This window comes from Neohortaea acidophila, assembly GCF_010093505.1.
Source record: "Neohortaea acidophila strain CBS 113389 unplaced genomic scaffold BDY17scaffold_8, whole genome shotgun sequence".
Taxonomy (NCBI): Eukaryota; Fungi; Ascomycota; class Dothideomycetes; order Mycosphaerellales; family Teratosphaeriaceae; genus Neohortaea; species Neohortaea acidophila.
In genome coordinates, this window is record NW_022985517.1 from 1002819 (window position 1) to 1027581 (window position 24763).

A 24763-nucleotide genomic window follows, 5' to 3' on the forward strand; every position below is an offset into this window, starting at 1 on the left:
GCCAATGATAGCCCGCATTTCCCTCGCATGCTACCATGTCCGCTCATCTGACCGGTGAGATGCAGGGCAGGCAGAGAGCTCCTTTGATGGCGCGGCAGCCACCTGAGCTCCGCCTCATTGCATGCCAATCACCTTTCTGCCGTACACCCTCCCAAAGCCTGCTGAACAGGAAGTTTACGCATTTGTCCGAGACACTCTTGCATCTCCTTCCTTTTGCTTGCTCAATTACTCGCTCTTGTTTTGCTTGACTCGCTTTGGTTGGGCGTATGCACCGGGGGAAATCTGGTTGTCGAGTATCAACTCTTTGACTGGCCCGCTGTCGGGCGATCCTGCGGCGCGCGCTTTCATTCTTTCGACTCGCATTTCGCTCTTCATTTCTGATTGATTGTTCCATCGCGGCCAGTCCCAGCTGGTCAAGATGGCAGCCTATATCCCTCCAAACCCGTCCCCACCTCGCTCTCCGTCTTTGGATTGGCACAGCACGACTGACGGTGGTGGTTACGTCTCGGGCTACCATCATGATGCGCTTGACAATACATGGTCGCAAAGCCAGTCCCAGCAGCACACCTCCTTCGTCTCTAGTCCCTCCTTTCCATCTTCGCTATGCCACGCTGCTCTCGACTCCGCACCGGCGTACAGCATCCAGCAAGCCGCTACAAGCCACGTCAATCCCGAGGAGCTACAAAGACTTTCCCGCTCAGCCCACGAGGCCCCCTGGAGCGATTCTGCTCTGCGCCGCACACGGTTGCGGCAGCACCCACCACATTGGCCTCCTTACAGAAGTACTCGGAAGGCTCACACTGTAGCTGGCGGAGCCATGAACCCTCTCTCCCAGCGTCCGGCCTCGGTCCACTATCAGGCCTCGCTCATAGACTCTGGCTATGAATCTCGATCTCATGATACCACTACCCTTGCCAGTTTTTCAACTCAGTTGGAGGCTGGCGAAGCACCAGGAGCTGCCCTTAATAGATCAGCTTCGCCATCGAGAAGAAAGCAGTCCGAAGCTCACTTGAGTGGCGACGACCCTTCGTCAAAGCGAAAACGCGCGAAGTCGTTAATCAGTCCCTGCTCGACTTGTGGACTGGTATCGAAGAATCAGAGTGATGCAAAGTGCGTTGACAATTGACCAGGCTAGCGATTCGCGCTGACAGGTGACAGGAAGCACCGCGACCATCACACCCGGCCCTACATCTGTCAAGAACCGGCATGTCCGCGCAAAGAAGGATTCGGCACCATGAATGACCTCCAAAGACATAAAAGATGTGTTCACGGTGCTCTGCCAGACGCTGGGGATAGGCTTGGACACAGGTGTCGAGCTTGTCCGAAGCCTCCATTCGGCGAGCCTCCGAAATGGTGGCCTCGGTTGGACAATTTCAAGGCTCATATTACTCGAAAGCACCAGGGTTGGAACGTGAATGAGCTCGTTGCCAAGTAAGTGTTCCACTGCGAGTCATACTCTGTGTTGCGCATGTCTGATTTCGTGTATAGCTCGGAAGTGGCAAGATCGATGATCACCGTCTCGGACCCGGGTTACGTCTCGAATCATCCTCCTTCACAGGCTGCTGGCGAAGAGGAAATTCAGTTTGATCCCTTTCACCCGCTGGATACGACCATGTCGAGCCACGAGCTGTTCCAAGACGCGATATTATATATGGAGGATTACACAGACTTTGCGTCACTAGCTGGGGTCGGTGAGGGAACGCTCGGTGACGATTATCAGGACGACCGTGACCTGCTTTCTGCCATTCCCGGCCCACCTTACGAAGGTACTGCAGGTGCAATGGATCTCCTGGGTGGCGGCAGCTTTCAACAAACCGACTCCGAGCAGCCAATGATGGATGATTGTGGAGTACATGACCAGATCGGCCATCAGCCCAACGTCCATGACCTACCGTCTTCCTACGACAGTGGCCAATGGATGGACTACGCAATGCCAATGATCGAGGGCAAGTACTCAACACAAGCACCCTCCGTCGATCCGTCTGATGCTCTTTCGGCTTGCCGAGATGAGAGCGGGAGATATGTGTGCCGCGACTGCGGCAAGGAGTGGAAGCGGGAGTGTGACCTTCGCAAGCACCTGAAACGCCATCAAAAGCCGTATGGCTGCACGTTCCCAGGCTGCGACCGAGAATTCGGAAGCCGCTACGACTGGAGACGACACGAAAGATCCAAGCACTCTCTCAACGAGATGTGGCGATGCGAGCTCACGGGCGACGACGGGAACACGTGTGGCGAGGTGTATCAAGACGAGGAGCTTTTCATTAACCACCTCCACACAGAGCACGAGATGGAGCCCGGCGATCCGGTAACTACCCGATGTCTCCAAGAGATGGCATTTGGTGGAGAAAGCCATTGCCGAATCTGGTGTGGGTTCTGCAATGCTGTGGTTATGTCAGATGAGACTCGGCCGGCAGGTGGTGCGCGCGGATGGGAGCTGCATTGCAGTCACGTTGGTGACCATTTCGACAAAGACAAAAGGCGCGTTGACGAATGGATCTGCATCGAGGTGGCTTTGAAAGAGAGTCGCAGACAAGGGAGCGATCTATCGACATGGACAGAGAGGAATGATGAGAGTGGTTTGGTAAGGGGACTGTCCTCTGCGATCAAGCGGAAGATGGAGGACGTTGATCTCGATGCCGAGGGCTTCACTGAATCCGAGTAGGGAATCAAGGTTGTACATTTCACGAGTGACGCATTGTTAAGTGTAGTACAAACAGACTCCTTACCCAGCTATCTGACAGATCGACGAGGTGTGTGCAGCGGCTGCTTCGACGTTTCGATCAGATGCCGGCGGACTGGAGTGACGTCTGCTGGGTTGTTCTCAGCATTGCGTGCCGTATTGTACGCAAGCGGAGCATATATTATGACTCCCACTTACACTTGAATTGAGCACCAGTAGACTCTTGATACCTTACACTCTTCACCTAACATGAATTTACTGGTAACGGGCGGCAGCCGAGGCATTGGCCGCGCGGCGTGCGTTCTCGCCGGCGCGCGAGGCTGGAATGTTGGCGTAAATTACACGCAGGATGCCACCGCCGCAGACGCTACCGTCGAGGAAGTGCAGAAAGCCGGCGGAAAGGCCATCACGTTGAAGTGCGACGTCACACAGGAAGACCAGGTGACGGAGATGTTTCAGGAGTTCGAAAAGGCGTTCGGCCCTCTGACGGGTGTGGTCATCAATGCTGGAGTGACGGCCCGGGCACTTCCTCTGGCGGAATTCGACACCGCTCGCATAAAGAAAGTACTGGACACCAACATCCTGGGCGCGTACCTCTGCGCACGCGAGGCGGCAAGGCGACTGGGTCAGAGCAAACAAGACAATCGCAACATCGTGTTTGTCTCCTCCGTCGCCTCGAGACTTGGATCTCGTGAGATATCCCGTGCCCCATCTTCTGGAGCACGTATGAGCTGACTGTGGACCACAAGCGTTTGAGTATGTTGACTATGCTGGTTCTAAAGGAGCGATGGACACCTTGACTATCGGCTTGAGCAAGGAACTTGGACCGCAGAAAATCCGTGTCAACAACGTGAGACCGGGAATTATTGCCACAGATATTCATGAACATTCCGGAGATCCAGACCGGGTGAGTCGATTGGGCAATGCTTGCCCGCTTGGGCGACCAGGAGAGGCGAGCGAAGTTGGGGAAGCAATCATTTGGCTACTCAGCGACAAGGCTAGCTACGTTACCGGAGCCCTGCTTGATGTGGCGGGTGGTCGGTGAAAACGACGCTCTACACGTTTGGAAGAGGTCTCTCCAATTCTCATTTCCCCCACGTCACTTCCGTATCAACAAGTCGAGACCGCGCGGTCCACTGCACTTCCATGACTCCCTGCTCCACAGTCCCCCGAGACGCAATTGCTGCTTGCCATCCCTTGGTGGTGTAATTTGGCGTTTAGCTGTGAGAAGTCGCCGGTCCTCTGCGACTCGTGCACGTTTCTTGCTTGACGTAGTTTGTTCGACATCCCACGGAAACTTCCTTTTGCGGACGATGTTGTCCGATCCCGTCGATGGTGCTGGGTTATCATCTCGTTTGGTGTTCAGATAGGCGGTCACTTTTTTGCGTAGCGCGTGAGAAGAGTCCTGGAGGCGAGCGTGGTGCAGACCCCCAGAACGAATCTTTCCTTCGAGCTGCGGATCCGTTCCATCCATGGGAACTTCACCCTGGAAGGGACCATGATCGGTGGGATATGTGAGAGTGACAGCTTCGCCTGCATTATCAGGAGTGATCGTCTGGCGAGCATTCCCATCTGATACGCCGGGAGTGTTGTCCGATGAATCGTGACGGGTACGTGCCGCGAAAGGCTGGCGCACATCCGGTCGAGGAATTTGGCTATCCGTTCCCCCTGGCTGCCTGATTCGTTTGTTCGGGCCATTGTCCAGGCTTTCAGGTGCTACTCGCTTTGCAGGGACGAGAGTTGCCGGAGCTTTTGGAGTGTGAGTTGCAAGCACGGCGCCCGCAGCCTTGGAGGCCGGCACAGCGGGTGCATGCCGAAGACCTGACCTTTGTGGGATGGGTCGGATGGATCTGACAACCGGCGACGTGGGAGGAGACGGTGTCTGCTGGGGTTCTGTTGAGGTTTCAAACCAACCAGCTATCCAGTTCCTGACGGAAGACATACTTCCCAGTATGCAGGTGGATTGGCCGGGGAGTAGATCATGGTAAAGAAGAGGGAAGTCGACGAACGGACGGAGTAGAAAGAAGGAGAGTGACGAGATGGTCGAATGCATAACGCGTTCATTCACAGACGAGCATTCAATGCAAAGTCCACCTTACCTTCACGGATTGACAGACAGACCACCGTGAATTTGGCGGCACATTCAATGCTACAAGCAAAGCGCCGCTTGGTACAAGCAAAGCAGCGGTGCATGGCTGGAATGGCAACATCTCGCCGCAGTGGTGGTCTCAATATCGTTGGGCACCTGCCTCCCCGACTAGCCGAGGTGAATGGCCCACGACTGCGCAGCCGGAGATCGACATCATCTCCAACTCTCTATTAGAAAGCAAATTAAGTTTAACGTACTGCCGGAGCTCATTGTGATACCGACTTCCTAACCATTCATTCATATCGACAGAGAATTCTGGCAGGCATGTAATTCGTCCAACATCCATCGATGCGCATATTCGCTGACTGTCGGGCAGTACACGAGACTGAGAAAGCAGGCCATGGCGAGTACATTCAACAGCCCGGCGCCCGGCGTCCCGTTCTTCACACCTCTTCACCATAACTCCCCTGGAACACCGGTCAAGCTCACGGCCGAAACGCCGACGTTGTTCACGCCTCTCAAGATCAGAGGCGCCACTCTCCGCAACCGCATCGTCGTGGCCCCAATGTGCCAATACAGCGCCTCACACTCCGGTCCTGACGTAGGAGCCTTCACGCCGTACCACATCACGACACTAGGCCATTATGCTCTCAAGGGAGCCAGCTTGGTGTTCACCGAAGCGACTGGCGTTCAACCAAACGGGAGAATCAGCGCGAATTGCCCGGGCTTGTGGCAAGATGACCAGATTCCCGGTCTCAAGGCCGTCTGCGATATGGTCCGGAGCCAAGGCGCGTTGTGTGGGATTCAATTGGCGCACGCCGGACGCAAAAGTAGCACTGTTCCTCCTTATATCGCCGCTCAGTTTCGCAAGGGAAGCGTCAGGGCGACAAAGGATGTTGGTGAGTCTACCATCTAGTCATGTCATGGCCTTCGCAACAATGCACACTCGTGCTGACTACGATCAGGTGGATGGCCAGATAACGTGGTATCAGCAATGGTGAGCACCTCACCCTCCATCACAAGATTCTGATCATGAGATACTGACGTCGCTGACAGGGCGGCGAAGACTACACCTGGGATGGCAAACGCAGCGACGACCCTTCTGGTGGCTTCTACGCTCCTCGTGCACTCTCCACTCAGGAGATCCATGACATGGTCAATGACTGGGCGTCAGCCGCCGCTCGCGCAGTGAAAGCAGGCATCGATGTCATTGAGATACATGCCGCTCACGGTTATCTTCTCCATCAGTTCTTGTCTCCGCTTACGAACCGACGGACAGACGCATATGGTGGCTCCTTCGAAAACCGTACTCGGCTCCTGATCGAGATCGTCAAGGCCGTACGTGCCGCAATTCCAAAGACAATGCCTCTGTTCTTGCGACTCAGCTCAACTGAATGGATGGAGGAATCTGACCTCGGGAAGAAACTTGGAAGCTGGGATGTCGAGAGCACAATCCGTGTTGCCAAAATTGTGTCTGATCTCGGGGTCGACCTGCTGGATGTTTCCAGCGGGGGTAATCATCCCTCGCAAAGAATCAATATGTTTGATTCAAAGGACTATCAGGTCAAAATTGCTGCTCAAATTCGACGCGAACTCCGAGCGGAAGGCAAGAAGATGCTCATTGGCGCTGTTGGACTCATTACGGAGGCCGACCAGGCTCGAGACATCGTGCAACAAGATCCGAATCTCGATGAGGAGGCAAATACGGCCAGAGAAATGACCGACGATGCTAGCGGCAGCAAAGAGCCCATGGCGGACTGCATACTCGTTGCGAGGCAGTTCATGAGGGAACCGGAGTGGGTACTCAAGGTTGCGTGGAGGCTCAAGGTTGATGTGGCTTGGCCTCTTCAGTTCAATCGAGTCCGATTCCCGAAGTTATGAGGCCGGCGTCATACAGTAAAGACAGACTATCTAAAGTAGTAGATGTGAACAGCCCACTCCCACCCACTACTTCTGCGACAGCCAGAAGTCGAAGAAGCCAATAATGCCGATCAAGCTCTGCTCCTTGGTGTATTTCTGCCAAGGATCGTTCAGATCGCAACGCAAGGCGAACCCGTGCTCCACGCCCTGGAAGAGTTGAACTTGGAACCGCTTCTTCTCTTCTTGCATGATGTCCACGGCCCGATTACGAAACTCGTTGGGGAAAGTAGAGTCAATCTCCGAGCATGAGAGGAACAATGGGCCTGTGGTTAACCGTTAGCATACATGTATCTGCGAATGGCAGAGCTGAGATAAGGCATACTCGTCAGGTTGTAGAAGTGCGACTCCTTCAGAAACGCCGGATGGGCAAACGCGCCGGCCGCACACACTCCGTCCTTCGCAAGCTGCGAAGAAACAAAAGGGGCACCCCAACAGTAGCCAACGCAGGCAAACTTCGCACCGTCCTTGCCGTACTGCTTCTTGACCTCCGCAACCCATCTGGGGACGTCTTCGTTGGAGACGGGGAGGTGCTTGTTTTTCCACACCTCGAAGTCGAAATCTGGATCGGTGGTTGTGTCGTCTTTGCTCTTTCGATGCTTCCATATCGCATCCTTTGTAAGGTCACATTAGCCAATTGCCGTCAAGGGGCGAAACGACATATCTCACTCACGCCATGGAAGTAGTCCAGCCCGAGGGCAAGATAACCGGCCTCGGCGAACGCGTCCATAATCAAGAGAGCGTTGTTGAAGAGTCCAAAGACATCGGGAACTGATGGAGGTCTCTTATCAGCGAAGGAAAGGGACTTGGGGGAGCACGCTCTTTGCCAAACTCACAGTACAACACGACATTGCCATTCGCCGCTCCTTCGGCTGGCTTTGCGATGTACGTCTCCACGCCAGCGATGGTTGTAGTCGTTCCTTTTGCTTGCCCCTCATGGATGTTGCCCTTGAGACAGCACGCCGCAGAGGGCTTCGCGATGGTTGCATCTCTTCCAGACATTGTGATTGCTATCTGACTCTTTGCAGTTGGATTGTAGATGAGAATGGATGGATCTTGGTGAGTTCACTGGAGGGGGTGACGTGTGACGGTCTACATCCTCCTTTTTAGTTCTGGGATGCATGCAGCTGCACTACCAAACTCTGTTCGTCCTGAATTCTCAAGGCGATTTCGGGAAAACTGACTCTGATGTCCATCGCACCTGCTTTGCACTGTGTAAACATTTCAATGCCTAGTGCTTTGGCCATTCACTTTACCTCTGTGACTCTCACTATGAAGTACGAAGGTTATCGCTACATCAGAACTTCGACCCAAAGATACCGTCGTAACCCACAACTAACCAGGCTTTTCCGCCCGTATACATCCGCGGCGAACTGATAGGGTCGTGGGACTGTCGAGTGTCCATGCAGATCAGTCCTCTCGGGAGAGATCATTACAAGTTCGCGATTTCACCATCCATCCCGTTGGGGAGAGCAGCAGCAGCAGCATCCGTTGAACCCCGTCCACAACGCGTCCATACGTCGACTACAATGCCGCAGACCGTGTCATGCTTGCGGTTGACACCATATCCGAGATTTGACCATCAGCCGGCCGCAGACATTATTATGTGCGGGGTGCGCCTGCCTTTTACACGTTTTAGTTTCCCACCGCAAGACACCATCGCCATATAACGCGATGCATTGCTCCAATCGTTATGCGGCAAGCATTCGGGGCAGCCAATGAGCCAGTTTTTGCAGCACTTGCGCGCTTTCTGCCTACTGCACATAAACGCGGGCGGTCACTAGACAACGCGCTGTTGCCCAGCCACGCAACGATAGGTCAGCGGGATTCGCGCCACACATGCAGTGGAATTCCTGCTTATGTCACCCAACCTCCGTCTGCTGCCATCGACAGCCTTGTGAGCAATTATCAATACGTTGGAACCCATTCTCACGCGTTCCATATAAATATCTAGACTGTGCGTGTTCCAGACTCGGCAGATCACGGTTGCGATGCTTCTTCCATGATTTTAATGCGTTCTCCCCGTTCTCGGAGGCTTTGCCACACAAGCAACCAAGCACGCCATAGCTGTCTGCTTCAGCTAAGCATATCGAGATATGTCAGCCTTTAACACTTCGCATTCAACCTCAAATTATTCAGTCTGTCGTATGCTACTTGTAGATGGGCTCTCCTCCGTATAAAGTCAAATCGGTCGCTGTGATCGGGGCCGGGGCCGCTGGTCGGTCTACTCTATACCGCTCTTTGACAAATGTGCCCTGGCTGATCAATATAGGTGCGGCGTGCGCAGCGGCTCTGAAAGCCGAAGAGTGCTTTGAGACGATCAAGGTCTTCGAGCGAAGGTCAGGCGCTGGAGGCACCTGGTGCGATACCGATACCACCGTCCGCGTTCGATTCTCGGCCTCTGCTGTCTCTAACTTACCCTGCAGGATCTACGACCCCGACCCGGAACCACTGCCACTGTCCCCAGGATCTTTACCTCCCGTGCTCGATCCGCCGATAGCACTTCCAAATGGTCCCTTCCCACAAAGGCTGCCGCGTCCGAAGCGCCAGCAACGATTTGAAAAAACGCCCATATACGACCTGTTGACGTGAGACTGGACTTCAAGACCTGTCGCTCCGTTGTTGATATCTAATGGAGATTGATGCAGGACCAACGTCCCCGACATTGCCATGTCATTCACAGACCTGTCCTTCGCATACGGCCCATTCGCTCCTCACTACATTCCCAGACAGTATATCGAGAACTACTTCTCCCACCATCGATCAGATGGTTACCTGGTTCTCGACACGACCGTGGAAGACGTCAGCCTGGTCGATCGCACGTCCAGGCGCTGGAGACTGACGTTGAAAAAGACGGATGGCGATCACGAAATCTGGTGGCAAGACGAGTTTGACGCGTTGATCATTGCAAACGGTCACTACTCCATTCCGTTTGTGAGTTGTATTGGATGACGCTCACGAGCAATGCGTTGATTGATACCTAGATTCCTGCCGTTGATGGGCTTGCCGATTTCATTGCGAGCTTTCCCGGGAGAGTCGAACACTCCAAGACGTATCGCTCCCCAGGCCGTTACGCTGGTGAAAGAGTCCTCGTGATTGGGAACTCGTCGTCAGGTCACGACGTTATCACGCAGCTGCGGGAGTCCGGCGTCTGCAAGCCACCCATCTACGTCTCGCGACGATCACGATCACGCTGGGACGGAGAGAAACCGCCCCCTGGGGTTGCGTGGAAGCCGATCATTAGGAGATATCACGCAGAAACCGGAGATGTGGAGTTTGTGGACGGCACGAGGCTGGCGAATGTTGGGCGCATCATCTACTGCACCGGCTACCGGGCTTCGTTTCCATTTTGGAATGCAAAAACCAACGGACGACCTCTCTTCGACTACGAGAAAGACCTCCTCATCAACAACTTTCAGCATACCTTCTTAACAGACTTTCCTACGCTGGGAATCGTCGGAATGCCGCGAGTGCTTACTTTCCGGTCATTCGAGTATCAAGCCATCGCGTTGGCTCGACTGTGGTCCAATCGAGCCGCCCATGCACTTCCTGATTCAGCTGAGCAAAGGAAGTGGCTAGAGCGGCGCGCCGACCTGACACGCCAACAACGGAGGAGGTTTCACGTAATCGATTGGGATACTGGAGAGACTATGGAGTGGTTTCGATATCTGTTCGAGCTCTCTGGTCTGCCGGTGTTGGAAGGAATCGGGCGCTGTCCGCCAACACTGGGCGCCGCTACGAGATGGGCTATCGAGCATGTCAAGAAATATCCGGAACACGAGAAAGACGAAGGTGCTGAAGGCTGGGAAATGGTCAATGAAAAGGACACGCTGTGGTTCATATAGAGTAGAGCGCTGAATCTATGCATTTTTTTTTTCTTAGCAACCGACGACCAACTCCATAACGTGCTCATCGAGTGCTTGGTCTCTCACGGCCGAGAAGAGAGCCTTCTGCCGGGCTCGCCGCCTCTCATACGCTTCATGCCAGAGCGCGCTATGGGAAGGCATCGCCACACCCGCATCGTCCACCATTTTGACGAGATCGTTCACGTAGCGAATCTCATCCCCTTCCTTCTTCAAGGAGTGAAAGGTGCGACCTACGCCCTTTTCGTGTATCCGATCTTGATACTCTTTCCGCATGGCCGATTTGGATGGTAACGGCACCTGGCCAGAGTACACTGCAGCCAATGCCATGGCTTGAAATTCGAAGAAGGAAAACGTTGCAATGTGGTAAGGTCTTCCAACGAATCCCAAGGTCGGATCTTCAATATGCCAAATGTCTTTGTGCAAGTTGTGTGTTTGCTGGCCGTTGGTGACCAGCACGTTCTCATCGGCGTCTTCCGGTTGGACGCCATCTGCGTGGTGGGTCTTCATAAAGGGGAAGCTGACGTGGTAGCCTGTGCAGAGTATTACGTGGTGTATGTTGCACAGCTTCCGGCCGTCTTGCAACGTGATTGTCCCCGGTATGCTGCCATCGAGAGATTTCTCAGTCGATAAAGGGTCGAAAGACTTGACGCCGCCAATTCGCGCCGCATTCTCAGGGAGGAGATGCGACGGAAGGTCGTACATCCCCCCTCTTGAGGATTGATAGACCGATCTGGCGACAGGACCCAGATCTTTGGCAATATCCATCGAACTTACCCCAGCTCCAACCAGAAGAACATTCTTGCCTTCAAATCCAGCATTCGAGCGGTAGAGCTTGGAGTGTTGGACTGCGTCGGGGAAGGCTCGTTTCCAATCGGCGAGACCTGGTAGACTGGGGATATTCGGGGCATGATAATGTCCAGACGCAACGACGACACTGTCAAATTGTTCGACGCTCTCTACGAGCTCGACCTGTTGATCTCGTTCCTTGATGTGAGACACGTCAAGCTCCCACTTCTGACCGACCTTGCGCACTTCGTTGACACGGGTATTAAATCGACAGCATTCGTCGACGCCGTTATTCATCGCACCAGCTTGGATGTAGTCGGCGAGGATGTGATGAGGAACAAACTCGGCTGTGCCTGGGTTCCAAGCTTGACAGGTCATCTCCATCTCGATAGTGCTAACATTGTTGCGGAGTGCAGCGTAGCATGGACTTTGAACCTGTCAGTATTTCTGCCTCATCTTGGATGCACTCTCGACATACCCAGGCGGCGCAAAGCTAGTTACCAGGTCTAACTCCCGCTGTCGATTGATGAGATGGTCTCTGGGCATTGGACTGTCTTGTCGGGCATCGTGCTGAAACCGCCTCGACACTTCTGCGTACTCTGGCGAATCTCCGGTGGATGGCAAGACTGATGGGTAGGCCGCATCTTTTGCTCGTTGCTCATTGAAGACCCTTCACTTGTCAGCTGAATGTAGCTTCCAAACTATAGCTAAGCAAGTGATTTGATACCAAATGCCGCCGGCTCGTTTGTTTCGTTCAAGGACGGTCACATCCAGGCCAGCGCGCTTGAGACTTGAAACACTGTCAGAATTTGCTCATGGTGCAGTCATTCAGGAGAAGTAGACATACTGGATTGCGGCAGCGACACCGCTCACGCCTGCTCCAATGACCGCGACGGTACGGACATCGAGGTACTGCTGGGCCATAGTGGGCGTGACTGAGGAAGCGGCACAAGAAAGACAAAGTTTCAGCCGAGATATTCATCTCACTAAACGCCACGTGAATTGAAGGGCATGTGCGGCCTGTTTGAACTCGCTTCGGCCATTAGATCAAGGGTGAGCATGGCGTGGGTGGCTTTGAGCGTCTGCGGCATTGCACAATTTGGTGGTGAGATCGCGCCACTGCTGCCGCACCAGCCTTGTGGGTCCGTGCGCTCCTGGACAGCCTGACTACACCTGCTTGCGATATTGATGATGTGAAGACAACGACTCCATGCAATATAATACGCTATAGATGTACGTAAAATTCTAATCAGAGCGCTTTGGAATTGCAAACTGTGAAATACTCGTGAATCGTAGACTTGACGCAACCTAATCTTTCTTCGGCACATTGACTTCGATCTGAGCCTCCTCAGAGCTGTTTGTGTCCGTCCGTTCAAATACTTCGCCAGCGAGTTGTTTCCTGTGAATCTTGTCAGCGTACATCGATTTTAATAGCTCCGAATCAGCCACTTACAATGCCTTCTCCCGCTCATGCAGGTGTCGGGTCACCATGGTTGCAATGATCAGAACGACCGAGAAGCACGTCGCGGTGATGAAACCTTTGTGATATCTTGGCGCATCGACTTGTTCCCACACTATCAGCGGGAGCCATCTGATTTTTTGTGATTAGCAAGGCTTCGTCTCACTTCAGGGGTGTCAGGTAGAACAAATCCAGTGCTCTGAGATCAACTACGCGAGATTGCTGCGGGTGGCAACGACATCGCTTCGACCGATCTCGAAACGTCTGGACGGGTTCTTCCAGGAATTGCTTACGCTTGGAAGACGTATGCCAGCTCGTTGATCGTTGCGCTGACAAGCGCTCGCTCTTCTAGGTCGTCTGAGCAGATTTCTACGCCGTAATCAGTATCTGTGAAGGCGAGCAGCGTTCTTTGGCCATTCGACGATAAAACTCACCTGCCGTCCAGGCGTAGATAAGGCCTGACAAGCCTCCACCGAAGCCGGCGAGGATATAGCATGCAAATTTGAAGGAACGCGAGATATTCCATATCGCGAGCGGCACATAGCAGAGAATATTCATTCCGGCTCCAATGAGTATAGGAGGCCATCGTTTCCCACGGAAAATCGTATCGGAGGACCAGGCATAGAAGAGCGTCGTCACAACTTGTACTGCGTTCGTAGCCGTGCTGTTGTAAGGCGAATTAGTATATAGTCCCATGGAGGTGATCTCTCGAGCCACTTACGGATAAACGTTGACCTGCCAGATCTTGTATACCGGATTTTTGTGGTAATGAAGGTACTGAGCGAAGACTGGAGCCGAAAGGCCGTTGTTGTTGAAAGTGATGTAGACGATGCTGAGCATGTAGATGTGCCAAGATTTGAAAATCTTCTTGATCTTCGCCCGGGTGTATGGTTGTCTGCCCTTTCGCCCTTCCAGCTCCATTCTCTTCTGGCCGAATGCTCGCTCATCGGGCGTGAGGTACCACACTCTTGTCGTCTCGGGAAGATCGGGAAGACAGACGTAACCGAGGAGCGCGATGGGGAGGGAGATGCAGCCGTCGATGATGAACAGCCACTGCCAGCCTGCCATGCCGCCGATGCCTCCAAGATGGTAGACAGCGGCCATCAAGTAGCCGCTAAACATCGTGGCGATCGCGGACGCGGTGTGGAAGATACAGCTTCGCTTGGCGAGCTCGTCTTGTCGATACCAGCTACCAATGAGGAATTGCATGCCGGGATAGAAGCCAGACTCGGCCAATCCCACCAGGAAGCGCACTCCGTAGATCTGTCCCGCCGTGTTGCATTGGGAAAGGCAGAACGTTAGGATAGTCCATACCAGCTCGAGTGTTGGGATCCAAATGGATGGTCGTACGCGCGTCAAGATGATATTCGATGGTATTTGGCCAATCACGTATCCCACTGTCCAGCATGTTTGCATGTAGTTGAGTTGATTGCCGTATAGGTCGAGGTCTTTCTGCCTGTACGTCACAGGATAGTCAGTCGGCCTTCTGATGCTGCAACGAGAAAGAATCCGATACTTACATTCCCGACACAAATGCATTGTTGATATTTGACTGATCCAGGTATTTGATGAAGTATCCTGCAATCGACTGAGTTAGAAACGCGCAAAGCTATCGCAGGGGGCGGCTTACCAAGAGTTGCAAAGGTTAGCACTGCAGAATCGAGCTTGAACACAAAGTGCCGCTCTTCTGGGCTCTTGTCGAAACTGTCCCAGATGTATGACTTCCAAGACTGCTTGGGTTTGACCTGAATAACATCCTCGGCGTGGTGTGCCACGATGGGATCTTCCAGATTGTCGTGGTGCTCCATGTCGTTTGACGACCGAGGAGGAAGAAGAGACTCCTGCTCTGATTGCTGAATTCGTGACTCAGAGAAGAGAAGAGACTCTTGTCCCGATGGTTGATTACTTAGAAGAGACTCGTGCTCCGAAGGTTGATGACTTATGAATGGCCCCCGCCCGGCGTTGAGAGTCCTCTGGCGGCTGGCGTCATTGGGGCGGCGGGACAAAGGCATACTTCGCCGTCTGCAACCGGGCAGCAGCACATCGGAGACGCGGGAAGTGAAATTGCGATTTCTTGCGTGCTCACAAAGAGGCGTCGAAAAGCGAGAAAAGACCTACGATCGTGCTACCGGATTGACGTGCCTATCTGCATGAGCGGGGATCACCGACGATCACAGTGAGACGCCGTCCATGGCGTGCTCGAGGTTACGAGTACTTTTCCCCTATACGGCCAACACGAGATTCTTCTGTCAAACCTCGGATCGCATCGCGGGAATAACAAAGGTTGCGTCGGGTTGGAAGTTGAATGAAGCAATGGCATTACGGACTAGCTGCTCAGTGCTGCAACCAATACCGAACACAGTTTTCTTCGTCGTTGGTGCTGGCATGTTTCCCCGCTACGTCCTTGCATGTATCTGATCTGTGTTTCGCCCATTGTAACGGCGAGTGAGAACAAGCTAGCCGACTGCGATCCGTAAAAGTTGGCATCCAAGGGACGCACGCATGCGGACCACGCGAGGAACATGCGGTTGAGAGCAGTTAACGGTATGCTTGCATGCAACGGTGAATGGATGGCAGCATGTGAGAGGAGGAGGAGGTGATGTCGTGCTTCCACCCCACAATGATGCGCTCGGGCCCGCGGCACGCTCGCCGCAGGGTCCAATCAAGCAATGCCCAACTTCACCTCTTCCCCGCCCTGACGAGCTCGCATCGGGGGATCAGCCCTAGCACATCCCGCCACCCAGCTATCAATCCTCCAATAACCTTGAAACAAAGCAGAGCTCTTAGACTGGAGGAGGTGCAGCTGCGCCGTCGAACGTAGCGACGAAGCGGTATCGGACGACCAGTCCTACTTCGGCCAGACCGCATGTAATTATTAATCTACAAAACAAGTACTGCTATCCTTGTTCTTAATCCCCCACTCCCGTATAACAGCGCCTCCATTCAACTCCACTCAGTACATTCAAACGCGCATCGAACATCCACCATGGCTCCCATTGCCGTCGACGACACCCAGCCACTTCCCATTGACCCTCGTATTAAGGATGTAGCTACGCCTCGGAAAGACACGTTGAATCTACCGGCTCCAGCCCGCGAGAGGTTGACAAAGGCCGGCATTGACCTGTCTCGAGGCTATCCATACCGCCCTGCCCGTCCACTTTATCTTCAGGACGCCTTTGAGATTCGCAACGAACCTTGGGTGCATGACGATGCCGGTGCCCGCGCCGCGAGAACCGATCAAAGCAAGAGCTCGTTGCTGAATGCCGCCACCAAAGTGACGCATCTTACCGGCCACATTGGTACGGAAATCGAGGGCCTTCAACTCAAGGACTTGACCAACCAACAACGGGACGAGCTTGCGCTGTTGATCGCTGAGAGAAGTGTCGTCTTTTTCCGGTGGGTTTACCTCTTACGAGCTGCTAAAAGTGTACTCTTGGCTGATCAAATACAACAGAGACCAGGATCTTACTCCTCAGCAACAAAAAGAGCTTGGTGAGCATTACGGCAAAATCGAGGTCCATCCCCAGGTTCCACAGGTCCCCGGCGTTCCCGGAGTCACTGTAATCTGGCCTGCTCTCCAAGCTACCGAAAAGGCTGCCAATTTCCGCAACCCGGGCGGTGCTTCGAGATGGCACACCGATCTTGTTCATGAAAATCAGCCTGCGGGGGTCACGCACCTCCATAATGACACAATTCCGACCATCGGAGGTGATACTCTGTGGGCTTCTGGATACGCTGCTTACGAGAAGCTCTCTCCGGCCTTTAGAAAGATGATTGATGGCAAAAAGGCCATTTACAAGTCGGCACATACTTACTTGGACAAGAACGATCCAAACTCCGGCCCGAAACACATTGAAAGGATTCATCCGATCGTGCGCGTCCACCCGGCCACTGGCTGGCGGGCGTTGTGGGTGAACAGGGCCTTTACCAAGAAAATCGTTGGACTTGACCAGGCCGAGTCAGATGTCATTCTCAACTATCTCTTCGATGTTTTCGAGAAGGTAATGGGAATCCGCAACCATACCTGCATTATGCGAGCTAATTTGATTGCTGCAGAACATCGATATTCAGGTCAGATTCCGTTGGACGCCCAGGACGAGTGCTTTGTGGGACAACAGGTTCGTTATGGCACTTGTGACTCCCGGGACATTACTAACGATATAATAGGATCACCATACATAATGCTAGTTGGGATTAGTTCGTTTTCACTCAAAAATTGAAGTGGTAGCTGTCCTGGGACGTCGTTCTCGTGTTTGAGCTCCCAAACGGGGGATCGGCGTGGACGGACTCTCTCAGGACGGCCTATCACACTCACTTGCCCCTTTCAATGTACTCATGCTGACTCCAGAGCTCTAGTGAGGGCGGAGAACCTCGTCACGGGACGAGAGTGACCTCGTTGGCGGAAAAGCCTTATTACGATGAAAATGCGCCTTCTCGCAGGCAGGCACTGGGCCTCGAAGATCTTGAATGAACAAATCATCAGAGACACTCATGGAGATAGGCACCCGTGTCGGTGCTTAGGCGGGCGACTGATTGCATAGCAAGCCGGCAGGGGCACGAATAGGTGCAAGACCAACGTTCGATTACAGAGGTCACGTGACCAAATGTCTTCATACTATTCACTTTGCTGTCTTCTCTCAGCTAATTACCCGCACATTGCGCCTCGGTGTCCATTCCAGAAGCATTTGATACGGCTACTGCAACCTTGCGAGATGCCTCCTTCCAATCGCCACGAGGCAATGCTGGAGCTCGGCGCGGTCATCCATGGTCGTGCTGGGAACTGGAGGCAGCAGAATTGCAGGCACGGGGATTGGTGGCCTGTTGCCGGATGCAGTGCAATCAGACTGCCCGACTGGGTATGCAATAAGGTGGCCTGGTGGTCTCCCCGTGCCTCGCTTCTTTGTCGGGGGAGCTCGAAATGTGGTTATCCAATACACCAGCCGTTACAATACGTAAGCGAGCCTGCCCAATTCGGAAGGTACCTTATAGATGTATAAAGCCTTGTGAGCCGTCCGCATGTCCACCTCACTACCACTCACGAACCTCCTTTGCTAACCCCTACTCTCTTACAATGCCTCTCTTCCACCCTACTATCGCCGCCATATGCATTTACATTGGCGTGGCAAGCGCAAGTTTGATCTGCCCAACTAATGTCAACTTCAAACTCGAGGCCGCGGGGAAGTTTCTCACGCCGGGTTCCCCCTGCGGGCAATATGGCTGCTATGCCTTCTTCAGCGTTGATATCACTACCGGCTTCGAATATACCATCGCCGAAGGCACAACCAGCCTTATGATCGCCCAAGTGCCTGCGGGTTCGCAAACGCCAGCAGGGTTGTATGTCGACGCCCACGACTACGTTGGGGACCAGGTGCTCGCAATCTCGTTTCAACATGGCCCGCCAGTCAACATGAATTGCACTATTGTGCCCACTGTGAGCCTCGATGGATTATCGTGCAATCTAGAGTGTCAGGGGAGATTCAACGACGGTGCCACTTCGGATGGGCAGAGTATCGACCCGAAGGATTCGAATCTGTGGTTCTTGGGGGGCTCGAAGCATGACACGAAGGTCACGGTCCAGGTGGTGTACACGTGAGGGAGGGCTTGGGCTGGATTTAGCATACTGGTTGGTGATGATGTTGAAGGGGAACGGTGCAGCTGGAGCAGTCATCGTACATACACTCAATGACATTGACTTTCCGGTTCCAATGCCCTGCTCAATCGTAATGCCGGTTCAATGCTCTCATCACGGTTTGCTGATACGGCTGGGGTACCTTCTCCTTCCTGCTTTCGCATCTTAAGCACTGTAGAATCGGGGAGCCCTGGTACCAAGTGGATCCTGGGCTTGACTGGGAGCATAACATCATCCAGGCCGTGGAGCTTGTGGCGAATGGGCGAGAGACGCTCATCCTATTGGCCTGGGTCGTAATTGAAGGTGACAAGTTGCCTTCACCCTTCACAGCTTCGAGCCCGTCCAGTTCGGTTTCCGCTTCTCTCGAAATGCAGACAAGCCCTCCTGGGAGTTGGCACTCTTCATCAGCTTCTCAAAATATGCCTCGTGAGTAATCTGAAAAGCCCGCTCCACAGATCCCGTCTCCCATGCTTCCCTCAACGCTGCTCGAGTCACGATGATTCCGTCGGGCGATATAGCAGCAACTTGCTTCGCCTTCTCGATTGTTTCCCGTAGACACGACTCGGGAGACTTGGAGATGGCGGTGATGAGGCGCAGGTCGAGTGCTTCTTGCGCGCTGATCCGCCTGCCGGTCAAGGCTATGTCGCTCGCGGCTTGCATGCCTAGATTCCTCACCAGTCGCGGGAGGCCGCCGCTCCAGGCGTATACGCCGACACTCGGCTCCGGCAAGCTGAATTGAGCAGCCGGTGATGCAATCGCAATATCGCTGTGCACCTCGTCAGTTAGTCGAGAGCGCACCAACAGATCCGTACGACCAACCTATTCAGAACAATCTCAAACCCACCCCCAAGCGCAATCCCATTCACCGCCACAAGAACAGGCTTCTTTCCAAAGCGTCTAGCCAATCCAGCAGATGCGCTCGGAGGGTTGACGCTCTCCCACGGCCGATCTTTATTTTTCTGTGCAGCCTCGATTTCAATGAGATCTGATCCGGCGCAGAAAGCCTTCGTTCCTTCGCCGGTGATGATGGCTACTCGTAGACTTGGCTCGTCGTCAAACCACTTCCATACGGCGTCGAGTTGCCAATTCAGCTTTTGGTTTGTCGTGTTCATTTTCTTTGCTCGCGTGATGGTGACTAGTAGGACGTGTTGGGCGGGATATGAGATTGCAGCCTCGTCGCACGAGGGCGGGTTGAGATCCTGATGGAATTGATCCCCCATTGTTACAAGGCTGAACTGACTTGGTTCGATATCCAGTATTCCGTTGGTCAATCGCTGTCGTTCATGGAATGGCGTACATCTGGTGCATCGATGTACAAAGAGGGGAAAGCCAACCAACACCCGACATCGGCTCGCCACATCAACACGTGCATGACAACGCGCGCCCCTCCTTCCCCGACATATACGCCACGCGTCTCCCACCTCCCACCCCCAACAACCCTCACTAGGTCATCCACAATGGCAAGCCCTAGCACAGCAACACCATCGCACCGCAATAAACGCGTGAGCGAAATGACGCCCGAAGAGCGCCTAGCCAGCCTAACCGCCTGGGCCGAAGAGCAGAAATACGTGCAGCCGGGCGAAGGCGGGACGTTCGCGGTCGGTGAGTTCAACTACCCGACAAAACCCCCTCGTCGATCGGAGTTAGATGCTAACCTCGCCGTGTTTTCGCTGGACAGGCCCCTGGGGTATTCGAACCATCTGCGCCACGCCATCTTACTCCGGTCCAGTCAAATATGTGCCAGGGTACACTGCGCCTCTTGCGCCTCCTGCGTATGAGACGCCGCCTTCTTACGAGAGCGCTGTGCGGAGCGCGTCGGAGGGGTCTTGTTCAAAGAAGCCTGGGCGGGTGAAGCAGTGGATGGAGAGGCGGAGGCAGAAGTAGGGCATAGACGTGCTCGACGACGACGACGAATCACGAAGACATGATGCAAGGAGGATCAACGCAAAGGGCTTGCAATTCTTCAACCAGAGCGAGTAAGCGCGTACGATATGACTGCAATGCCAAAACACCACCGCTATGCCATTCGCCTCAACCTAAACTTAGTACCCCAATTTCTTCTGCTTCTCCTTCCCAGCCATCTTCACCCCCGGCTTGGTATACGAGCAAAACCGATCCTTAATCGACACGACCTCATACGTCCCCTCCTCATGCGCTCGGATCCTCAACGAGTGCCCCTCCGAGTGCTCCGAGCGCGTATCCAGCACCTTGCCCGACCGCCCATACTTATCGGTGTTGGCCGAGCGGGTATACGTGAACTCGAAAGGCGGCACGCCGCCAAACTCGAAGAGAATCTCCGCCTCGCCACCTTCGTGGATGTCGACGTAGGAGTCCCGGCCGTTGGATACGCGCACCGAGGGCAGCGAGTGGATGTTTTTGGTGATGTTTGTTGTTGCTTTGCACTGGCTTGCGTCGTCTTGGACGCCGGTGACGACTAGCGTGCCTGGCTTCTCCGCGAGGCGACGGAAGGTGGCGCTGTTAGCCACGGCCTTTCGAGCAGCGCCTTCAAAGCTGTAGAAGACGTTGAACGGCGCGACGCCAGAGAGAGCAAAGTTGATTCGGTCTCCGACGCAAAAGTCCGTCTGCGCTTCCAGCGGGCTGATCGTCGGGGCATCGTGGACGGATATCTGGACGTGCGGGGTGGTGGAGTCCAGGCTGCGAATGCATCCTCGACCGTCACTCACTCTCCTCAACGATACCGCGGACTTGCCTTTTTGCAGACGACTGTGAGGGATGCGAATGTTGTGCGACGTTTCCGTGATGCCGGTCAAAGCCACCGTCTCTGGCCGTGCGGTTCCATGATGCTTGATTTCAATCTCGACGTCGAACGGCGGCACGCCATACAGCGTGATTGGAATGACTTGCTCTCCGTCCGACTCTGTCGAGCAGAACCGATAAGTCTTCTCCGGGCTGCTGAATGCCACCGACGGCCGAGGCTGCACTCGTTGCCTCACTGTTAGTGGGCTGAAATGCTTTGAGCTGTGCTGGTAGTGAGAGTCCTCCAGTTTGTTAAACCGGTACTCGTACAAACCAGCAAGCTTCGTATCCATTCGCAGCGTAGCAACGTTCTGTACTGCACGCAGCGAGAGGTCCTTCGGAGACATGCTGCCCTTGAGTGGCTGCACATGGAGCTGGTAATTCGCACTGTAAGGCGGCGAGCCTTTGAAGAGAACCTCCACCGCATCTTCGTCACCCTCGCATACATCGGCTTTGACGATTGTGCCGCCTTTCCGCTCAGCAATGTCCGTAGACGCGATGCGAAGCTCCGGCCGAGGAATCCACGACACTTCGAAATCTTTCGCGGCTTCGTCGACCACACCTGGACACGTCCCGTCCCGGACACTAGTCAGTTCGTAGGTGCCTTCGTGTGCGACCGTGACACGATCGTTTGCGTTTTTGACATGAATGCCGCGCTCATGGCCACTTTTGTCAACGTACGTGACACTCCACGGACCATCGCCACCTTCCAACCGGAGGGGGAGATCAACTGCTTTTCCTTCCAACGCGCTGATCGCACGCTGTCCGTCGACGGCTTTGAAGCCGACTCTGGGCTTCTGATGGCGAACGCTGATGCGAGATTCACTTTTCAAGAACTCCTTGCAGCCCGATTGATCAGTAACACTAACGAGTGCCAGAGTGTAATCTCCGCCCTCAGTCAACGGATCGGTGCTGATCTTTATTTGTTGCTCGGTGACGTCGCTCAACTCTCGTTTCACCCGCCTGCCATTATGGAGAATCTCGTATTCGATGTGGAAAGGACCGTCACCCTGCAAAGCGACATCCAAGGATACAGCTTCGTCGATGCAGGCCAATTTCCGCTCCGAGGCATTGACAAAGTCCGCAGAGGCTGACGGCTTCACCGTCTGGTCGAGAGAGATGCCAGACAACCTCTGTCTCTGGTATACCGCGTCGCTAATCTCCAAAAAGTCGTATCTGTGCTGGCCCGCCTGCTTCGGGATGAGTTTGAACTGCGCCCGTGATTCGGGGAACCTCAAGACGTCTTTGGTTTCGACACCGGAGCCAATACGGGTCATCCGGTAGTGGACTTCAAACGGAGGCGTACCCACGAGATCGAGGTCCACTTGCAGACCAATAGGACTGCCGGCGCATTTGTCAAATATCTCTTCGGTCGTCAAAGCCAGCTGTGGTTGGGGCGGGACCTGCAGAATACACGACGCAGGCTCCAGCACCTCGCCACTGCAGAATCGGGTGGAGACACCAGTGAGAGCATAAAGCCCAGGTTCTTGGATCTCCTGCTGGTTTGCGCCCGTCACGCCCTTGAAAGACTTTTCCTTGGCCGATAACTTGTCGTCATCAGGCGTGAAGACGTAGTCGATGTCGTATGGTTCGCTAATCTCGCCCTTTCCAGTTGATCCAAGCCGGAGTGGCAGTTTCGTCTTCTTGCCCTTCGCCACCTTCAACGGCCTCTGTGGACTGCAGCCGTGTAGGGTGACGATTGGTCGTTCGTGGACGTTGATCACTTGATGCAGGACAGATCCCTTGGCAAGTTGACGCTGCTGCTCTTCGTGATCTTTCCGAGTATATGTCACCGTGTTGCCGAAGGCGTCGCGAACCTCTTCAATGGAGTAGCTCCAATTTCCAGCGCTACTCAAGCTCTCGGCGAGAGGTACAGAAATCTGATGGCTCTTCGCCCAGATGGTATCGACCTTGTTAGGTAAGATCAAAGCGCCTTGGTCATGCTTTGCCCAAGGTGAGGCGTAATCGTCGGGAAGAATGTTCTCAAGCGTCGCGTCTTGAGGGCTCCTATTGACCACCTTTCTGTACTTCAACGTCAAGGGCGGTGCGCCAGTGACCTCAATCTCGACCTTTGACAGCTCTCCCTTGCACTGATTGGGCGTTGAGGGGCGGACTTCGGCCTTTGGACACGATACGACAACGGTATGCGCGAGTTGCTTTCGAGCGACTTCCAAATTCGACTCGTCGATGACTTTGGAGAGGACGTACAGCCCGGGCTTCTTCACCGAGAAGTAGAGAGTCTTTGGCTCAAACTCTTTATCGCTGTAAGAATTTAGCCGCGACGCTTCCTTGTGCATCGTCTTGATTTGCGCCTTGGTGATGTGGATGGTCTCGTTGGCTTGGGTGTCGAGGTCGGTGCGCAGCAGATCCATGGAGATGGGATTGGTCGAGTTGATTCGGATGGGTAACTTGGCTTCGGTGCGAGTGGTGTCGATGCAATAGACTTGCTTGTTGGGGTTCAGGATGGCCGAACCTTCGGGCAGAATGTGGATGATCTGCCGGCCGAGGATGAGGGATTCGTTGAACTTCACACTGTCTGGGTTGACATTGTGCTCGTTGACTGCCAGCTCATACGCACCCCATACGCTTCGACCGACCGCTGCGAAGGCTGGGGCTATGGGGAGCGGGATGCGGAACATTAACATGCCATCCACCAATGCGTGCGAGCCAAAGAGCATGAGCATGGTGGACGGACTCCACTCCAGCCATGGTATTCTCAAAGCAGGGAGCCCAAACAAAAACAGCCCATCAATAATGACCCATTTCATGAACAGCCAAAGACTTTGCTCTTCTGCTTCACTTAACGTGCCCCAATCGAAGAGTCGCCATGTCCACAAGGCAACTGCGGCAGAGACGACAAACAGTCGCTGTGTGGGGGCATCGAGGATGTGTTCAGGAATGAGAGGGTCGACCGAGGTGGATTGGGAGAAGGCGGGTTTGACGGGGGGGATGTTTCGCAGAGGGGCGCTGCCTCGCTTGGTGTCTTGAGGAGAGCCGAGGAAGCGCGGCGGTCGTCTGCTCGTCTGCGGCGTGGCCGGGTATGCGCTGCGCAGGCGCGGGGTTTGATCCATGTCACCGTTGCCGTGGTCGTTGTTGAAAAGTCATAGCTAGGAGGATGTCGAGGCGGAAGGCAGTGGAGGAGGCGCACTTTGTAAAGCGCAGGAGGCCTCGGTTGTCACCTGGTTGAGGTATCGTGAGGTGTGTTTGCGGCCACCAGGATGCTCGAGGGTGAATGAGGTGTCGTGTTGAACTGTTGTATGTCCAACACAAGCAGTTCCAAACTTCCACGCGACTCGCGCTTGATGCCTTGAACTCTAAATGCACGGGCCGCGCCGGAGCTTCGAAAAGGCTGCCTCACTGCCCTGCTTTGCCTTCACCGACTTCATCCCGCCATCACTTTACTGAAGATGATCGCGATCTCAGGGGGGGGATTGATTGTGAAGAGCGATGGCAGAGAAGTGTACAATGCTGTTTAGCGTGTCCTTTGTGTTTGATGTTTTTGCAATTCTGCTCCCAGCGTGCCCGGTGCCTGGACACGCAACGTTGTCTCCGTCTCCTCGATAGCCATCTTGCTTCCTGC

At 54.2% G+C, this 24763-nt stretch overlaps 13 protein-coding genes across 13 annotated transcripts; 7 read left to right on the forward strand and 6 right to left on the reverse strand.

Annotated features, from left to right (window-relative positions):
- The first annotated feature begins 238 nt into the window (after positions 1-238).
- Positions 239-2696, forward strand: BDY17DRAFT_188599 (uncharacterized protein). Its single transcript, XM_033729983.1, has 3 exons — positions 239-1110; positions 1159-1431; positions 1489-2696. The coding sequence occupies exons 1-3, from the start codon at positions 419-421 to the stop codon at positions 2660-2662; spliced, it is 2139 nt and encodes a 712-aa protein (XP_033587999.1). The 5' UTR covers positions 239-418; the 3' UTR covers positions 2663-2696.
- Positions 2697-2929: 233 nt separating this feature from the next.
- Positions 2930-3725, forward strand: BDY17DRAFT_253851 (uncharacterized protein; the record flags this gene model as incomplete). Its single annotated transcript, XM_033731378.1, has 2 exons — positions 2930-3371; positions 3430-3725. 2 exons carry the CDS (start codon positions 2930-2932, stop codon positions 3723-3725), a joined length of 738 nt encoding a protein of 245 aa, XP_033588000.1.
- On the reverse strand, positions 3598-4841 carry BDY17DRAFT_188625 (uncharacterized protein). The gene has a single exon (XM_033729985.1). It carries the CDS (start codon positions 4731-4733, stop codon positions 3780-3782), a length of 954 nt encoding a protein of 317 aa, XP_033588001.1. The 5' UTR covers positions 4734-4841; the 3' UTR covers positions 3598-3779.
- A 328-nt stretch (positions 4842-5169) lies between these two features.
- On the forward strand, positions 5170-6650 carry BDY17DRAFT_253544 (uncharacterized protein; the record flags this gene model as incomplete). Its single annotated transcript, XM_033731349.1, has 3 exons — positions 5170-5668; positions 5735-5766; positions 5826-6650. The coding sequence occupies 3 exons, from the start codon at positions 5170-5172 to the stop codon at positions 6648-6650; spliced, it is 1356 nt and encodes a 451-aa protein (XP_033588002.1).
- A 66-nt stretch (positions 6651-6716) lies between these two features.
- On the reverse strand, positions 6717-7688 carry BDY17DRAFT_254336 (Alpha/Beta hydrolase protein; the record flags this gene model as incomplete). Its single annotated transcript, XM_033731422.1, has 4 exons — positions 6717-6952; positions 7012-7300; positions 7360-7457; positions 7523-7688. The coding sequence occupies 4 exons, from the start codon at positions 7686-7688 to the stop codon at positions 6717-6719; spliced, it is 789 nt and encodes a 262-aa protein (XP_033588003.1).
- A 1127-nt stretch (positions 7689-8815) lies between these two features.
- On the forward strand, positions 8816-10566 carry BDY17DRAFT_301337 (uncharacterized protein). The gene is made up of 5 exons (XM_033734221.1): positions 8816-8904; positions 8959-9046; positions 9113-9274; positions 9335-9620; positions 9671-10566. The coding sequence occupies exons 1-5, from the start codon at positions 8847-8849 to the stop codon at positions 10529-10531; spliced, it is 1455 nt and encodes a 484-aa protein (XP_033588004.1). The 5' UTR covers positions 8816-8846; the 3' UTR covers positions 10532-10566.
- Positions 10565-12262, reverse strand: BDY17DRAFT_326125 (FAD dependent oxidoreductase; the record flags this gene model as incomplete). Its single annotated transcript, XM_033737463.1, has 4 exons — positions 10565-11765; positions 11817-12008; positions 12066-12128; positions 12186-12262. 4 exons carry the CDS (start codon positions 12260-12262, stop codon positions 10565-10567), a joined length of 1533 nt encoding a protein of 510 aa, XP_033588005.1.
- A 525-nt stretch (positions 12263-12787) lies between these two features.
- BDY17DRAFT_254197 (major facilitator superfamily domain-containing protein) lies at positions 12788-14605 on the reverse strand (the record flags this gene model as incomplete). The annotated part of the gene is made up of 6 exons (XM_033731412.1): positions 12788-12929; positions 13091-13166; positions 13232-13461; positions 13519-14253; positions 14318-14375; positions 14428-14605. 6 exons carry the CDS (start codon positions 14603-14605, stop codon positions 12788-12790), a joined length of 1419 nt encoding a protein of 472 aa, XP_033588006.1.
- Positions 14606-15701: 1096 nt separating this feature from the next.
- BDY17DRAFT_188714 (putative alpha-ketoglutarate-dependent sulfonate dioxygenase) lies at positions 15702-17492 on the forward strand. The gene is made up of 5 exons (XM_033729986.1): positions 15702-16193; positions 16252-16798; positions 16854-16915; positions 16965-16994; positions 17154-17492. Exons 1-5 carry the CDS (start codon positions 15784-15786, stop codon positions 17266-17268), a joined length of 1164 nt encoding a protein of 387 aa, XP_033588007.1. The 5' UTR covers positions 15702-15783; the 3' UTR covers positions 17269-17492.
- Positions 17356-18570, forward strand: BDY17DRAFT_188723 (uncharacterized protein). The gene has a single exon (XM_033729987.1). The coding sequence runs from the start codon at positions 17716-17718 to the stop codon at positions 18388-18390; it is 675 nt and encodes a 224-aa protein (XP_033588008.1). The 5' UTR covers positions 17356-17715; the 3' UTR covers positions 18391-18570.
- A 180-nt stretch (positions 18571-18750) lies between these two features.
- On the reverse strand, positions 18751-19646 carry BDY17DRAFT_253834 (ClpP/crotonase-like domain-containing protein; the record flags this gene model as incomplete). Its single annotated transcript, XM_033731376.1, has 2 exons — positions 18751-19192; positions 19246-19646. 2 exons carry the CDS (start codon positions 19644-19646, stop codon positions 18751-18753), a joined length of 843 nt encoding a protein of 280 aa, XP_033588009.1.
- On the forward strand, positions 19223-20389 carry BDY17DRAFT_188733 (uncharacterized protein). Its single transcript, XM_033729988.1, has 2 exons — positions 19223-20028; positions 20105-20389. The coding sequence occupies exons 1-2, from the start codon at positions 19629-19631 to the stop codon at positions 20308-20310; spliced, it is 606 nt and encodes a 201-aa protein (XP_033588010.1). The 5' UTR covers positions 19223-19628; the 3' UTR covers positions 20311-20389.
- Positions 20390-20451: 62 nt separating this feature from the next.
- BDY17DRAFT_301351 (uncharacterized protein) lies at positions 20452-24439 on the reverse strand. Its single transcript, XM_033734222.1, has one exon. It carries the CDS (start codon positions 24252-24254, stop codon positions 20469-20471), a length of 3786 nt encoding a protein of 1261 aa, XP_033588011.1. The 5' UTR covers positions 24255-24439; the 3' UTR covers positions 20452-20468.
- Positions 24440-24763: the final 324 nt, after the last annotated feature.

Bases quoted from the DNA above. Each gene is read 5' to 3' on its own strand.
- BDY17DRAFT_188599 (XM_033729983.1), top strand. From the start codon at position 419: ATGGCAGCCTATATCCCTCCAAACCCGTCCCCACCTCGCTCTCCGTCT. The intron at 1,111-1,158 runs GTGCGTTGACAA...GACAGGTGACAG, and splicing joins AAGAATCAGAGTGATGCAAA to GAAGCACCGCGACCATCACA. The intron at 1,432-1,488 runs GTAAGTGTTCCA...TTTCGTGTATAG, and splicing joins GTGAATGAGCTCGTTGCCAA to CTCGGAAGTGGCAAGATCGA.
- BDY17DRAFT_188625 (XM_033729985.1), bottom strand. From the start codon at position 4,733: ATGCATTCGACCATCTCGTCACTCTCCTTCTTTCTACTCCGTCCGTTC.
- BDY17DRAFT_301337 (XM_033734221.1), top strand. From the start codon at position 8,847: ATGGGCTCTCCTCCGTATAAAGTCAAATCGGTCGCTGTGATCGGGGCC. The intron at 9,047-9,112 runs GTGCGATACCGA...CTTACCCTGCAG, and splicing joins TCAGGCGCTGGAGGCACCTG to GATCTACGACCCCGACCCGG. The intron at 9,621-9,670 runs GTGAGTTGTATT...ATTGATACCTAG, and splicing joins GTCACTACTCCATTCCGTTT to ATTCCTGCCGTTGATGGGCT.
- BDY17DRAFT_188714 (XM_033729986.1), top strand. From the start codon at position 15,784: ATGGCTCCCATTGCCGTCGACGACACCCAGCCACTTCCCATTGACCCT. The intron at 16,194-16,251 runs GTGGGTTTACCT...CAAATACAACAG, and splicing joins AGAAGTGTCGTCTTTTTCCG to AGACCAGGATCTTACTCCTC. The intron at 16,799-16,853 runs GTAATGGGAATC...TGATTGCTGCAG, and splicing joins TCTTCGATGTTTTCGAGAAG to AACATCGATATTCAGGTCAG.
- BDY17DRAFT_188723 (XM_033729987.1), top strand. From the start codon at position 17,716: ATGTGGTTATCCAATACACCAGCCGTTACAATACGTAAGCGAGCCTGC.
- BDY17DRAFT_188733 (XM_033729988.1), top strand. From the start codon at position 19,629: ATGGAATTGATCCCCCATTGTTACAAGGCTGAACTGACTTGGTTCGAT. The intron at 20,029-20,104 runs GTGAGTTCAACT...TTCGCTGGACAG, and splicing joins AGGCGGGACGTTCGCGGTCG to GCCCCTGGGGTATTCGAACC.
- BDY17DRAFT_301351 (XM_033734222.1), bottom strand. From the start codon at position 24,254: ATGGATCAAACCCCGCGCCTGCGCAGCGCATACCCGGCCACGCCGCAG.